Genomic DNA, 16,038 nt, shown 5'->3' with positions numbered 1-16,038 from the left:
GTTTTTCCATATTACTTATCACGCAAAATATCCGCTCCCAGCTCTTAGACTACTAGATCCTGTTGTATACCTCCGAAGCAAATATATTCCGTTTTTTGCTATTCATATTTTTTGGTTTATTATTAATTTGTTTGAAAGCTCTCCCTAGTTCTGCTCGTAAAATTATTGGTTCTGTCTCTTTGATTGCATATTTCTTGTGTGTTTGAGGGCGTCTGAGACTGATGCATCTATTGAAGGGTATGCATAATCCGGAGCAGTAGTTTTTATTTCTCCGTTACGGTCTTCAATGGCCTGAAGTTGTGGCTTGAAATCTCGGTCTCGAAAAGTTCTTTCGCTGTTTATAGATTATAAGTAAATAGCAGAATTTTGCTTGCATGGGGAAGTAATTGATTTCTCCGATTCTTGACACACGTTATTTTTATTTATGGTTTTTCCTTGTATAGCTCCGCTATTTCTTGAGTGTTGTTTCTCGGTTTTTGTGGTAGGTTGTGGCATACGTCTTCTTTCTTCCACTAATTCTAAGGTTTCTCCTGACACACAATGTTTGATCTTTGGGATTTTATGGGATGTGCATCTTTTTCTGTGTATTTCTGTGTGTTTCTTGAATATATCCAGCTTTTTATTCCGTCCAATCCTTTTGGAGGAAATTGAGACTATAGTTTAATTTTAGCATCTTATAATATGATCCACTGTGTGCTCTAGCTATAACTTAGGTACGTGTCCATACAAGGGTGATCCGCGCTCGGTGTAGCTTCTCAAATGGATACGGTATGCGCTCCCCTACATATAAACCGCAAACGGTTGAATCGAAGAGGGCGAGCGCCGAGCGGCGATCACCAACGTATCCACTATGTGGAGCTGCTACACCGAGCGCAGATCACCCTTGTATGGATACGTACCTTTACGTTTCTTACTGAGGCACGAGTATGTAGGCGATTTAGACCAGGGCGCATCTGTAAACATATTAGTACATTTGGATGTTTAGAGGTGACTCATATTTTTTTGCAGAAATTGCTTGAAAATAACTCATATAATAATAATTAAGTTATCCTTCCACTCAAAAAGGTCCGAAACATTGTTTAAATAATCAAAATGTCAAAAAGTGAAAGAGAAATTCGATTTTTTTCTTCGTTTTTTGATTATAACTTTAAAAGTATTCACTTCCAAGAAAAGTTACACTGACATAAAAGTTGCGAAATTAAATTTCCTACAATATAGGATTGGTTAAAATTTTTAATAATTGTCACCCTTGTTGCAAAATAGCGATAATTGCGAAAAAACCATAAAAAAACAAGTATTCGCATTTTACGTTTTTCATCCATTTATGCTACACGTAGGACCGTCCTATATTAACCAGAAAAACTTTATGATATAGTAAAATAATACTGTAAATTTTATTAAGATCAGTTCAACAGATTTTGCAAAATAAAATTTTGCGATCCAGCTTTCGCAAAAAAAATTCATTGTTTCAAAATGTTGCAGGACTGAAAATAAAGCAGATAGCAAGTTGAAATTTTTTTGACATATAGAAAAGTACTGTACCTTTTATTTTCAATTTGCAAAATTAAAATCGGGTAACTACCACGTCAGGAATTTTTTTAAATAAACATTAATTTTTATTGCTACGCGCAGGACAGCGGATACGTTTGCTCTGATTGGGCATTCCAATGATCTTTCATAATGATTGATAAAGGACATCGCACACATCTTATGGAAAATATAATGTCACTCAAATTCAATAAAATTTATACCAATAGATTCGTTTTAAATTAACGATCAAATCTTATCATTGCGCCAACTCTCTATTTTCAAAAATAAGAGCAGAAATTGATATAAATAAATCTGAAATCAAATGGGTAGGTACATAAGTTAGAGAGAGAAAAAATATTTTAAAATACCCAGATTTTCGGTACTCCATAAATCAGCGGATTAGTTTCACTAATCCGCTTAGGCCCAGCGGGATTTAAGCTGTTATGAATAGCACTCAGAGCAATAATGATTGTAAACTAACATTTTATGGACTCCAAAAATGTAATTTCGATAAACTTTAATTGCAATTTGCGCCGTAATTAATCATAATTAAGAGTTGGCGCAATGATAAGAATTGATCGTTATATTAAAACGAATCTAATCGTATAATTTTTATTGAATTTGAGTGACATTATATTTTCCATAAGATGTGTGCGATGTCCTTTTAATTTTTACTACATTTCAATATAAATAAATAAATTTGTTTATTGCAAAATAAATACACATACTCTGTCATTTGAAATAACACTTTTTTTAGCAAAAACTTTCTTTGTTCATATATTTTAACTTAGAGAATAATAGTTTATTATTTTTAAACATGCAATTGTTTATCAAACAATATTTCACATGCAATAATCAAATTAGTTTGATTTTTGTGGAATTAAAATATTAAAATACAACAATATATAGAGTAAGAAAATAATATATTAGATAAAGATTGGAAGAAATTTTGGTGGAAATCAACTTGTGTGAATCGAACACACCGCTGTCCTGCACGTAGCGCCAAAAATTAATGTTTATTTATAAAAATTCCTGACACCGTGGTAGTTAGTCTATTTGAATTTTTCAAATTGCAAATGAAAGGTACAGTATTCTTCTATAAGTAAAAAAAAATTAAACCTGCTATCTGTTTTATTTAGCCCAACACCGAAAGGTACGAATGGGCTTAACTGATTAAATAAAATAAAATCTGTTTTATTTTCAGTCCTGCAACATTTTGAAAAAATGAATTTTTTTTGCGAAAGCTGGATTTGCAAAATTTATTTTGCAAAATCTGTTGAAACGATCTTAATGAAAATTGCAGTATTGTTTTATTATATCATAGAGTTTTTCTGTGTAAAATATGAAGGTTCTAAGAGTAGCATAAATGGTTGAAAACCGTAAAATGCGAATACTTGAATTTTATGGTTTTTTTCGCAATTATTACTATTTTGCAACAAGGGTGACAATTTTTAAAAATTTTAACCAATCCTATATTATAGAAAATTTAGTTATGCAACTTTTATGTTAGTGCAACTTATCTCGGAAGTGAATACTTTTAAAGTTATAATCAAAAAACGAAGAAAAAAATCGAGTTTTTCCTTCATTTTTTGACATTTTGATTATTTCAACAATGTTCCGGGCCTTTTTGAGTGGGAGGATAACTATTATTATTGTATGAGTTATTTTCAAGCAATTTCTGCAAAAAAATATGAGTCACCACTCAACGTCCATCTCAAAACAGATGCGCCCTGAATTAATTTGATTTTTGAGTTCTTTGTTTGGATTAGTACACGTTGATAGCCTTCTTGAGTCGTAGGTGGTGTTTATAAAGTGTATTTGTTATCATTAGATTGATTTTACTGACAACCTGTAGGAGGTATTCTCCTCTGTTTTAATTAATTAAAATCTTTTTAGTTTACAGTTTAATGTATTGTATTCAATCTTAAATATTATACAGTCTACTGAACTATCTTGATCAATATTGGTAACTATTTAGATTTAAATTAATACGGAAAAACTTACGAACACTAACATGAAGAAATTGTCAAGAAATCCAAATCCGATGAAAGGTATAGAATTTGCTATGCCAACTGAAACAGAACAAAAAGAGTTAGATATAAGTAAATGTTCAAAAATACATTTAAAAACTGTAAGTAAATGTTCATAATAGTATACTATGCAACGAGCATTTAATGATAGAGTTTAGTACAGAGTACGAGCTTCATAATGATAATTAAATGCAAGTTGTATACACGATTTTTTCTATGATCATTCACAACAAAAATATATTCAAAATTTATTAATTTTGTAACGCAAACAAATTAAGTAGTTTGTCAGTTTGACAGTTTGTTTATATATTGAGAACTGTCAAAGCGTATGTATTTGACTCGCCATTGGTCCCTGCGCGTGTGCCACCTTTATCGCGAATGCCATATCGCGATTTTATTGGTTAAAAATCTGTATCGTAATGAAAATATGTATCATAATGAAGTTCATTATGATTGATCCAATAAAATTGTGTTTTGACTAGGAAAGTTTTGGGGTAGTTCTGATTTCTTTTATTATATATGGATTTTGGGCTGCTGAATCCGAATATGAGGTTTGCGGACAAAATTTCTTGCCGGAACATTGAAAAAATCGCGAAAAAAGCGAAAAATTTCAGCTTTTTTCCGCTATTTTGCTCAAATCTCGAAAACTATTAACTTTTAGTAAATGGTCTGTTAACAGAAATTAAAGTACTTAAAATTATCTACAAATATCACTATTTACTTTTTTTTCAAACGAACCGTTCGGTCTAAAGTACAAGTTGAAAATTGCCCATTTTTAACGGTCTCGGCAAAACCCACTTTTTACATTCCAAAACTTTATTTTTAATTAGAATGCTGTCATTTCATAAATTTCTCCTAGTTTTCTGTACAAATAATAAATGTTAGTTCATAGGTATGGTATGTCTCTTGTGACAGCTTCTATGAGTCCATTCCGTCCTAAGAGGCTGGGAATGTCTCTGCTTTTCCCTTAGAGCCACAGAAGATCAGGCACAGATAGAGTCACAGTTTCAATTGGTGTGAACATTTCCTTCGGATCTGTTATCTTGATTTCTGATAAACCTTGAGGTTTTGTCCTTTTAAATTGAATTAGTTGAACAGCTCCCTGACTTCCATAAACCTCAGGCGCGGGTTTCTTTTTATCCGAGGAATGGATTGCTTAGGAGTTACTGCATGTTTTGGTGCAATAAAAGAAATGCAACATATGACGTGAAAAGTGTGGTATTCGTCAATTGTATGTACGTTAAACAGCGTTATCGTACACCTGCTGTGTAATGCACGGCAGGTCAATTTTCTGCGGATCGCCTGGAAATGCTGACACTTCCAGGTATACTATGAGCAAAACCCCAAAGAGGAAACTACATCAACCTATTTTCTTGAGCCTTTTTTTTTAAAGAGAAAACGGCCAACCCTGCAAGGAATGGTGAGACCAACTATCTGGGCCTTACTGCCGCTACAAGACTTTGAGCAAGCGCGTTGCTTATCTGGAAGTGTCAGCAATCCGCAGAAAATTGACCAGCCGTGCTTTACACAACAGGTGTACGAAAACACTGATTTTAACTCTTTCTATGCCAGGCCTTAATTTGCATGTTGGTCCCTCAATCCCAAAGGTTTTTTCATGCTTAGAGTCTCATTGCCTTATATATACGTCGCATATAAATAAACAAATAAATGACCAAAACATGTTTTTAATGAGTTTTTTTAACCAACTTAAACGTTTTCTTTTCAAAAGTACTCATCAGAGAGCAAAACCAACAAAAATGTAACTATCTTAAAAAAATAATGTAATGTAAATTAACATTAAAAGCTTTCTTTTGTGTGGTACTCCTCAAAACATGACACTACACAAAGGCCGACTCCATCTTGCACACATGTATCTCGATTCGCTTCTCTTTTTTTGGTCTTTTCTGTGGCTACAAACGCTTCACCTTCTAGCAACTACCTATAAGCGGTTGCCACCAGTGCTACAATATAGCATATATCTCAAATATGTGAACAAATATATACGGCAATGGGTCCGCATGACCTGTCTTAGGTGCCAACATTTTGAGGCTTTGAGAACAATAATCTAACATTTTCGGACAAATTTCTACGGCATCGGGACACCAATGAGTCTAAAACTTTATAAGCAACGCATATTTTCGGCTTTGGTAAAGTGAGACCATAACACCTTGAACGTATATATACGGCGACTGGGAATACAGACCCACTTTTCAAAAACTTATATATGCAGCGTTGCGACAGAAAGGGTTAACGTACATACAATCGACGGATACCACACTTTTTACGTCATGGGTGGCATTTCTTGTATTGCACCAAAACATGCAATAGCTCCTAACCAATCCATTCCTCGGATAAAAACTAAACCCGCACCTGAGGTTTATGGAAGTCAGAGAGCTCTTCAACTAATACATTTTGAAAGGACAAAACCTCAAGGTTTTTCAGAAATCAAGATCCGAAGGGAATGTTCACACCAACTGAAACTGTGACTACATCCGTGCCTGAACTTCTGTGGCTCTAAGGGAAAAGCAGAGACATTCTCGGTATTTTAGGATGGAATGGATAATGGATTCATGGAAGCTGTGAGAAGAGACATACCATACTCATATTATAAAATAACATTTATTTTTTGTACAGAAAACTAGGAGAAATTTATCAAATGACAGCATTCTAATAAAAACTAAAGTTTTGGAATGTAAAAAGTGGGTTTTGCCGAGACCTTTAAAAATTGGCAATTTTCAACATACACTTTAGACCGAACGGTTCGTCTGAAAAAAAGTAAATAGTGATATTTGTAGATCACTTTAAATACTTTAATTTTTGTTAACAGACTATTTACTAAAAGTTATTAATTTTCGAGATTTGAGCAAAAAAGCGGAGAAAAGCTGAAATTTTTCGATTTTCTCGCGATTTTTTCAATGTTCCGTCAAGAAATTTTGTCCGCAAACCTCATATTCGGATTCAGCAGCCCAAAATCCATATATAATGGAAGAAATCAGAACTACCCCAAAACTTTCCTACTAGGGAGCTCGTAGAGTACAAATCGACTGAATCAGATACAGGTAGTGACATCATAATTTTTATGTTATAGTATGAGAATAGAAAAATACATTTAAAAACTGTTCTGAATATGTGTTGAAAACTGAATATGTGTTGAAAACTTCTTGTTCCGTCAATAATTCCTAATTTCTCCTTATTAATTAGTTTATGCCGAACAACACCCCTGAGGGGTTTCAAATTACAGAAAGGTGAGCTAGCCGCTTCACAATTGGCGCCCAACGTGGAGCGCCAGTGAAACAAAGAACGCGATAGACTACCCCAACTAATTGAAACAACATTCGAAAATATTTCTCCAATCATCCAAGATAGCTATCGGTCACCCTGGTCTAGCTCAGTCTCTCAAGGTGTGTGTTCGCGGTATCCTAATCTTAGATACGAACTCCGAAAATTTAGAATGGAAGCAAACAAAACAATACTTTAACCAATCAGGTTTATTGTTCAATAACGATATAATAAAAATGTGACTTATTAAATGCAGTAACAAATATATGTATTCAAATTCTTGCCAAAAACTAACAATTTGTAGATTATACTTATGTATGGCTTGTGGTATTTGATAGTAGATCTTCTTGATGTCGGATGGTACAGCTGTAGACTTGTAGACCTGGGCAGATGTTGTGGCCCTAGGTAACTGCAACTAATGATGTCGGGTGCTGCTGTCTGTTCGATGCATCTTGTTGTCGTTCCTTTAAAGTGGCATCACCGGTGATGAAAGCTGGTGTCTCCCAAAGGGAGAAAAGTGATTTATTCCCAAAAACCCAAGAGAGAGACCGTCTATTGAATAAAAATGATTTATTTTCAAGCTCCTTTGGCTTTTATAACTTTATTACTCCATTTTGAGAATTGTGACACTCACTGATATGACAGCGTGAACTGTAGAAAGGTGGACAACCATGTTCCGTATTAAGACAGATATCTAGAGAGTAAGGATATACGGAGTACGTTCAGTATGATGACTTAGATGTTAGATGAAAAGAGAGTTGCCTATAGAACTGGCGCCAAACAGGTTTTTAACGAAAAAACAAGTTAAAACGAATACGAAATATTAAAGAAAATAAAGTAAAATAATTATTTAAAAATAAAATAGCAAAGATAGACATTTGTAACGTTACAAGTTTAGGTCTACAAAATGCCCACTAATATATTTAAGGAAAACCGCTCGGAGATGTAGGAGTTATCAGAGGTTTTAGAAGGAGAAGGCGGAGGTTTCTTAAAGGGCCTCATAGCTTGGGTTGCCTAGGGGCCCTGTTGGTAATTTTGGCATTTTAATCTAAACAATTATTCCGGAATATTAAACCGATACATTCATGCAAAAAATCATTTCTTTTCAGCTAAATTTTGATTTGGAAAAGGTCCTAATTTTAAACCTAATAAAAAACCTTTACTTGTATTAAAACTTTATCTGACTGGACTATATAAGCATTTGCATACCATAAGGCCGCGTTCAGAGTGGACGAGCAAAGAGCAAAGAGCAAAGCGAAGAAATCAAACTCATACTGGGAAATGGAGGTACACAGGGTGCTAGCAAAGAGCAAAGCGGCGAAACCAAACAAGTTTGATTTCTCCGCTCGCACTCTTTGGTCCATGTTGTGAGACCGCTCCTGTCTGAAAAAAATTTTGATTCGGTTTCTTTGTCAATTCCTATTCAAAAATGTCCCCTTTAAACAAATCTGAAGAGCACCGGGCGGAATTTTTGGGCAGAAATTGTTTAAACAATTTTATCTACTCTATGTTATATTATGTGTAAGTTTTTAGTTTGTGAAAACTGTCATTATAGATAGCAGTGCGTGAAGTGTTTAAAGTGAGCGTGAAGTAACAATGTATTTTAAATGGGACTTACTTTTTCGCACTGTTTTTAACACACTTTCATATAATCAAATATCCTTAACTTTGGCGTTGTCATGGTGATGACATAATGAGCAATAAATTACGACAAAAGTTTTTACAGTTTTGTGGTTTGAAAGAAGTTAGAATTTTTAAATGTCAAAGTTCTAAAAATTGTAGAATAGAAATGAATTCCAGTGACGAAGAGTTACAGTTTTTTTATTTGTTTATCGTAGATAAAATATTGTATGAAACTGTACTTGTATAGGAATCTACAAAGAAACCGAATCAGAAATTTTTCCAGACGGGATCAGTCTCATGACATGGACTATTTTGGTATTTTTCCGAAAAATGAATCTCGGTAACCTGATAGCTGAAGTGTTATGAAACAAGTATTATGATTCAAAGAAACCTGTTATGGGATCGAAAGATTCCCTATTCAAAGGACGACGGTGACTTTTTAAATTTATAACTTTATGCAATTTTATAATTAAATAAATATTATGTAACTTAATAATTATTATTAGTTCTACAGTGTGGCAAAAACAAATGGAATAAATTCATTATTTCGTAAATCGACGATTTTAAAAAAAATCCGGAAACAGGTCGATTTTTATTTTTAAATTAAAATTTTCCTTTCAGAGTAGACGAGCAAAGAGCAAAGAGCAACGAGCAAAGAGCAAAGAGCAAAAAGTGCACGTTCAGAGTGGACGAGCAAAAAGCAAAGAGCAAAGAGCAAAGAAGTGCTAATAGCGGGTAGTTACGCTAGACGAGAGTTTAGTTCTTTTCCACTCGGCAGTATGGATAGGAACGGTAGGATATTTGCTCTTTACTCTCACAGTAGTCCATGTAGTGAGACCGCTCCCGTCTGAAAAAATTTCCGATTCGGTCTCTTTGTGGATTCCTATTTAAAAATATTTTAAAATTTCCTTTAAACAAATCTGAAGGGTGCCGGGCGGAATTTTTGGGCAGAAATTGTTTAAACAATTTTTTTTAAACAAATACAAAAGATTACGTTTTTTGCTCTGGAACATATATTTTTTAAGTTTTGTGGGTCATTCTAAACAACAAAGGTATCTTGTAAATGTTCTCAAAAATTGATAGTTTTCGAGTTATAGGCAATTTAAAATCTGAAAAATGCAAAAATACGCATTTTCGAGGCCTAAAAACTCATATTTAAATTAGTATTTTTGAGGTTGCCAGATACTTAAATTGAAGTTTAAACATTGAGCTTCAAGACTCTGAAGAGTGATCGCATCTAACCTTAATTTATACCGTTGTTTTTTAATTGTTAAATATGCGTGTTTATCCGATTTTTTTGCCGGTGCGGCGCGCTCTATTTCAAAAATCTATTTTCCTCCGAAAAATATTTTTTCTTAATTTTTTTGTGATTTTCTAAATAAAATAAGTTTCTTGACATTTTTCTCAAAAGTTAAGAGTTTTAAAGTTATAAGCGATTTAAAATCCAAAAATGAGTTTTTTATTAACTTATAACTTTAAAACTATTAACTTTTGAGAAAAATGTCAAGAAACTTATTTTATTTAGAATATCCCAAAAAATCTAAAAAAAATAATTTTCGGAGGAAATAGGAGATTTTTGAAACAGAGCGCGCCGCACCGGCAAAAAAATCTGATAAACACGCATATTTAACAATTAAAAAACAACGGTATAAATTAAGGTTAGACGCGATCACTCTTCAGAATCGAAGCTGAATGTTTAATCATCAATTTAAGTATCTGGTAACCTCAAAAATACTAATTGAAATATGAATTTTTAAGCCACGAAAATGCGTATTTTCGCATTTTTCAGATTTTAAATCGCCTATAACTCGAACCTTTGGGAAAAATTACAAGATACCTTTTTTGTTTAGAATAACCCAAAAAACCTAAAAATATATGTTCCGGAGCAAAAAACGTGATCTTTTGTATTTGTTTAAAAATAGTTATTTATGAAACAGTTCGTGAAGTATGCTTTTTGCGAACGCACGCGATATTTAGAGCACGAGCGACAGCGGAGCGAGTGCTATACATCGCGTAAGTTCGCAAAAAGTACTTCGTGCACAGTTTCATACAATATTTTATCTACTCTACCATAAACAAATAAAAAAACTGTAACTCTTCGTCACTGGAATTCATTTCTATTCTACAATTTTTAGAACTTTGACATTTAAAAATTCTAACTTCTTTCAAACCACAAAACTGTAAAAACTTTTGTCGTAATTTATTGCTCATTATGTCATCACCATGACAACGCCAAAGTTAAGGATATTTGATTATATGAAAGTGTGTTAAAAACAGTGCGAAAAAGTAAGTCCCATTTAAAATACATTGTTACTTCACGCTCACTTTAAACACTTCACGCACTGCTATCTATAATGACAGTTTTCACAAACTAAAAACTTACACATAACATAACATAGAGTAGATAAAATTGTTTAAACAATTTCTGCCCAAAAATTCCGCCCGGTACTCTTCAGATTTGTTTAATGGGGACATTTTGAATAGGAATTGACAAAGAAACCGAATCAAAATTTTTTCAGACGGGAGCGGTCTCACAACATGGACCAAAGAGTGCGAGCGGAGAAATCAAACTTGTTTGGTTTCGCCGCTTTGCTCTTTGCTGGCACTCTGTGTACCTCCATTTCCCAGTATGAGTTTGATTTCTCCGCTTTGCTCTTTGCTCGTCCACTCTGAACGCGGCCTAAGGCAGCTTGTTAAATGCACATTTGGAATAGTGCATTGAACTACTTCGTCGACTATTTCTGTTATTTTAGGAGTATCTATTTTGTGGCCCGATTTCGATCACCGGATATACAGAGAGGAGCTAAATTATGGAATAAATTCATTTTCTTTAACATGGACGAGTTTGGAGAAAAATCCCGAAACAGGTCGATTTTTATTTTTAAATTACAATTTTTTGGCAAGTATTTCATACTAGTAGCGTCATCCATCTGAGCGTGACAACGTAATCGATTATTTGTTTAAATGGGAATAGGGCTCATGTGGTATCTCATTTTAAAGGGTGTTCAATTCTTGTTCAATTATTTATACAGGGTGGCCAAAAAATTATTTTTGAATTAAATTAATTGACGCAAAAAGAAGAATGTATGCAATTTATTTAACTCAAAATACATTTTATTGCTGTCAGAAAATAGAAAAAAATGTTCATTTGGCAAATAAGCTTTTCGCTTAAATTAAATGTTCAAACTGCCAAGAGGTAGGTAGGAGGCTGCTTGACATTTAATTTAACATTTTAATTTAATTTATAAAATAAACATTTTTTATACTTTCTGATACCAGTAAAATTTATTTTAAGTTAAATAAATTATATATATTCTTCTTTTTGCGTCAATTAATTTAATTCAAAAATTATTTCTTTGGTCACTCTGTATAAATAATGATATTATTGTTTATATTATTGAATATAGAATTGAACACCCTTTCAAATGAGCTATCACACGATCCCTATTTCCATTTAAAAATCATTGATTACGTCATCTCGCTCAGATGGATAACGTCAGTAGTATAAAATATATGCCAAAAAATTGTTATTTAAAAATAAAAATCGACCTATTTTGAGATTTTTCTCCAAAATCCTCCATTTTAGAGAAAATAAATTTATTCCATAATTTAGCCCCTCTCTGTATATCTCCATTATTGTAAAGCACTCTAAATAAAACACAGAAATTCGTACTTCACAAAAGCTTTGGGGCTGTACAATATTCACACAATTATTCATTAGAAAATTGAGGCAACGATGTTATCATTTTGTTTTGTCTACTGTCTAAATTGTTCTGTAAGCTTTGGCAGAAACTCATATAGTATTTATTAAATTTTGTGTCAGACCGATCTTTTATTAGATAGTTAATTTGGGCTTTAGACCGTTACAGAATAAAATAATTTATTATTTAATGGTGCATAATGCTTTATGGGAAAATAATCTAATAAACTATATGTATTAACAAAGTTTATAAGAGTAAAAAACCGTTATGGAAAAACTATATAGACTTTGGAAAGATATATAAAGATATTTTATATCTAGATATACAGGAAAAATAAAGAAATAAACAACATATCTAGTTCGTACATACATATCTACACATATTTCGATAAAGGAATCGATTTTTATATTAGCTCATATAAAAAAGAATAAAGGTCATAAAAATAAGAAAAATATATCGTTATACCGTTGGTTATACTCTTGTTGGAACCAATTGTCACCATTGTATGACTATTGTATTGCACTGTACTGCTACTAATATGTAAAAAGTAACATTGAAACAGTTCAGTTGGTATACAGGGTGTCCCAGACTAATTTATCCAGACTATATCTCTTAAACGAATAGATTTTCGAATACGACAAAAACTGGTCTATTCCATTTGTAATACACTTTAATATGGCGTAGAAAAAATCATCCCCTAAATATACATCCCTTAGTTACAACCCCTAACTTTAAATTTTTTAATAGCATCCTGTATATTTTTTTATAGTTTTGGTAGTGGTCTTCTATCGTCTATTCAACAGATTTTTTAAAGATAAAATCGGTTTGTAAATAATCAAGAAACTATCAGTTTATTTTTTATTTTTTTTTATGTGTCCCAGACTAATTTATCCAGGCTATATCTCAAACGAAGAGAGATTTTCGAATGGGGCAAAAAACTGATATATTCCACTTGTAACACACTTTAATATGGCGTAGAAAAAATCATCTCCTAAATATTAATCCCTTAGTTACAACCCCTAACTTTAATAACTGTACCATAATGAACAGAAACTAAAAATAAACTGATATTTTCTTAATTATTTACAAACCGATTTTATTTTTAAAAAATCTTTAAAAAAGACGATAGAAGACCACATCCGAAACTCTAAAAAAATATACAGGGTGCTATTAAAAAAATTAAAGTTAGGTGTTTGTAACTAAGGGATGAATACTTAGGGGATGATTTTTTCTACGCCATATTAAGTGTATTAAGATCGCTTTACAGCTTGCAAGAAAACTTGCTGCAACTTCTTGCATGCAAGACTTTCATGCAAGTCTATTGCATGGTCTTTTACAGCTTGCAACTCGGCTTGCATGCAATTTGAAAGTTTTACCCTTAACCTAACTTATAAACTTTTGTTTTTTTTAATTACTTTATTGCTGTTTATTTAACTTGGTAAATTTCGAAATGCCAAGACTATCAGAAATAACCAAATATAAAAGGAAAAAGGCGGTAGCAGCAACTTTAAGTATTATTATTGCTGCAGCCAGCCTTTTAGTCACTAATTTAGAACGCCGAGATCGGAGATGGTGAGTAAGATCTTAGTTGAACAAGAAGAGGGGTAATAATGTATCTCCAACAGAAGAATTTATCCAAGTAGATGATGAAAATGACTCTATTTTTCTAGGAATGAATGTACATTTTAATAAACCCTTGGGAAAAATTGAACAATTACAAAGAAATCTATATTTTGAAATACTATTTTGCGAAACACAAATTAATTATTATCCTAAGGTACTTAGCTAGAGGAGAGAGGGCTTCCGTAGCTTAATATACAATTTACAATAATTATAGAATCTCAGAAAGTGCCATTTCATTATTCATTCATTCCATCGTTGATATATTTCACAAACAGAAAACAGCTGATCGGCATGTATTCGTGAATCCGTGTCGTCAATGACATTTGATATTGTGGAAAAATCAAATTCCCCTAGACTTGCATGAAAACTTGCAGAAAAAATGGCACCAAACCGATTATCGCGCAATTGCAAGAAGTTGCATGCAATAATCAACTGACGACATACTGCGCATGCCTTTAGGCAACTTTCTTGCGTCTTGCAGGTAGAATTGCAAGCTGTAAAGCGCCCTTTACAAATGGAATATATCAGTTTTTGTCCCATTCGAAAATCTCTATTCGTTTAAGAGATATAGCCTGGATAAATTAGTCTGGGACACATAAACAAAAATAAAAAATAAACTGATATTTTCTTGATTATTTACGAACCGATTTAATTTTTAAAAAATCTGTTGAATAGACCAGCGGTTCTCAAACTTTTTTTAGTCGCGGCACCCTTGTAGGACTAAAATATTTCGAGGCACACCAACCCTTGAAGCGATTTGGGAAAGGACAAAAAATGAAAAAATACAATTCTGAGGCTCATTTCATTTCAATATAAATTTTATTTCAGATCAATAAAATGCAGTACATTTGATATTCAAGTATCCTTACTTAATGTGATGAATCAAAACTGTTTCGATGATGTTTTCATTATTATATAATTATGGGAATCTTTGTAAGCTTGACTCCCAAATACCTTGGTGCTTGAAGTTTTCTTCTGTATTTGTTTTCTAATGTAAGCACATGCGGAGAAAGAAGACTCACACAGATAAGTCGATGTGAAACACACAAGTTTTTTCGCTGCAACCTTGCCAACAACATTGTTTTCTGAATATACCTGCTTCCAGAACTCTTCTTGGCTTCCTTCACGGTATTTGAGTTTTAAACTGCTATGTCTTCGCTGATCTCAAGTAGATTTTGAAAAACTTAATTTGTCATTCCCACAGGTTTATTTTTTGGGTCACACGACAACGGGTCCATCATCCAGCTATATAAGTCATCTGAGTCAATGTCAGGAAAATAGTTTACAATACTTTTTTCCAAACCTTGCACATGAGCAATAACAATTTCAAAGAAGTTCGTTTGTGGATTAATTTTATTTGTTATAACAAATTCCTGTAATCGAGAGAAATTTGTGAGGTTCCTCTTTCAATAAATGCTTTGAAAAATGTAACTTTTTTACGCAAGACTTTAATTTGATCTAATTGTGCCCTTCCTTTACCTTGAAGCGAAGTGGTGGTTTTATTTATTATTTCGAAAATGTCTGAAAGGTATCCCAATTTTAGCAGCCAAATGACATTTTAATTCTTGGATGAAAGACCCGTAAATGTGATAATCAGTGGATTTTTTAGTTCAAATAGTCTCCCTAAAATTGTTCCCCTCGATAGCCACCGGACCTCTGTGTGGAGCAAAAGATTAAAGTGATCCATACCAACCATACCCATATCTTCAGCGGTGAGCTTTATAAGGAGTGCTTGAAGCGGACGGCTCTTCACGTGGTTAATTATTTTAACATAACCATCCAATACGTCTTTCAAATCTTGCGGCATCTTTTTAGTTGCCAAAGAATGGCTATGCAAAATAGATGACTGTTAGAGGCATTTTCTGGCACAACCTTTATTCTAGACACCGCCTGTCCAATTTTACCAACCATTTCAGCCGCTCCATCACTGCAAATATCCACACATTTACTCCACTCTATATCATTTTTCTTATAATATACTCGTGGATAACCTTGAAAATTTCTTCACCACTGGCATAACTTTTAAGCTCTTCACACATACCTTCTTCTTCTATTTTCATCCCGAATGGAAACCTCACAAACACAAGCAAGTCCAGCAGCGTCGGTACTTTCATCATGCTGTAAACTGAAGAATTCACAAGTTTTTAATCCCTTTATAAGCTAGCTCTCTCTCTCTCTCTCTCTCTCTCTCTCTCTCTCTCTCTCTCTCTCTCTCTCTCTCTCTCTCTCTCTCTCTCTCTCTCTCTCTCTCT

The 16,038-nt window shown here is 33.1% G+C and overlaps 1 protein-coding gene across 2 annotated transcripts in view; it reads right to left on the bottom strand.

Moving 5' to 3' along the window:
- The window catches only part of LOC114329927 (transmembrane protein 65), a 244,401-nt gene that overhangs the window by 28,104 nt on the left and 200,259 nt on the right, over nucleotides 1-16,038 (bottom strand). For both annotated transcript variants that reach the window (XM_050642629.1, XM_050642630.1), the window contains one exon: nucleotides 3,535-3,602. In XM_050642629.1, coding sequence (XP_050498586.1) covers nucleotides 3,535-3,602 — 68 coding nt within the window. The remainder of the gene's footprint in view (nucleotides 1-3,534; nucleotides 3,603-16,038) is intronic.

The sequence above is a fragment of the Diabrotica virgifera genome, chromosome 2 (genome assembly GCF_917563875.1).
Source record: "Diabrotica virgifera virgifera chromosome 2, PGI_DIABVI_V3a".
NCBI classification, from domain to species: domain Eukaryota; kingdom Metazoa; phylum Arthropoda; class Insecta; order Coleoptera; family Chrysomelidae; genus Diabrotica; species Diabrotica virgifera.
The sequence above is the reverse complement of the archived record's forward strand: the minus strand, read 5'-3'. Positions and strand labels throughout refer to the sequence as shown.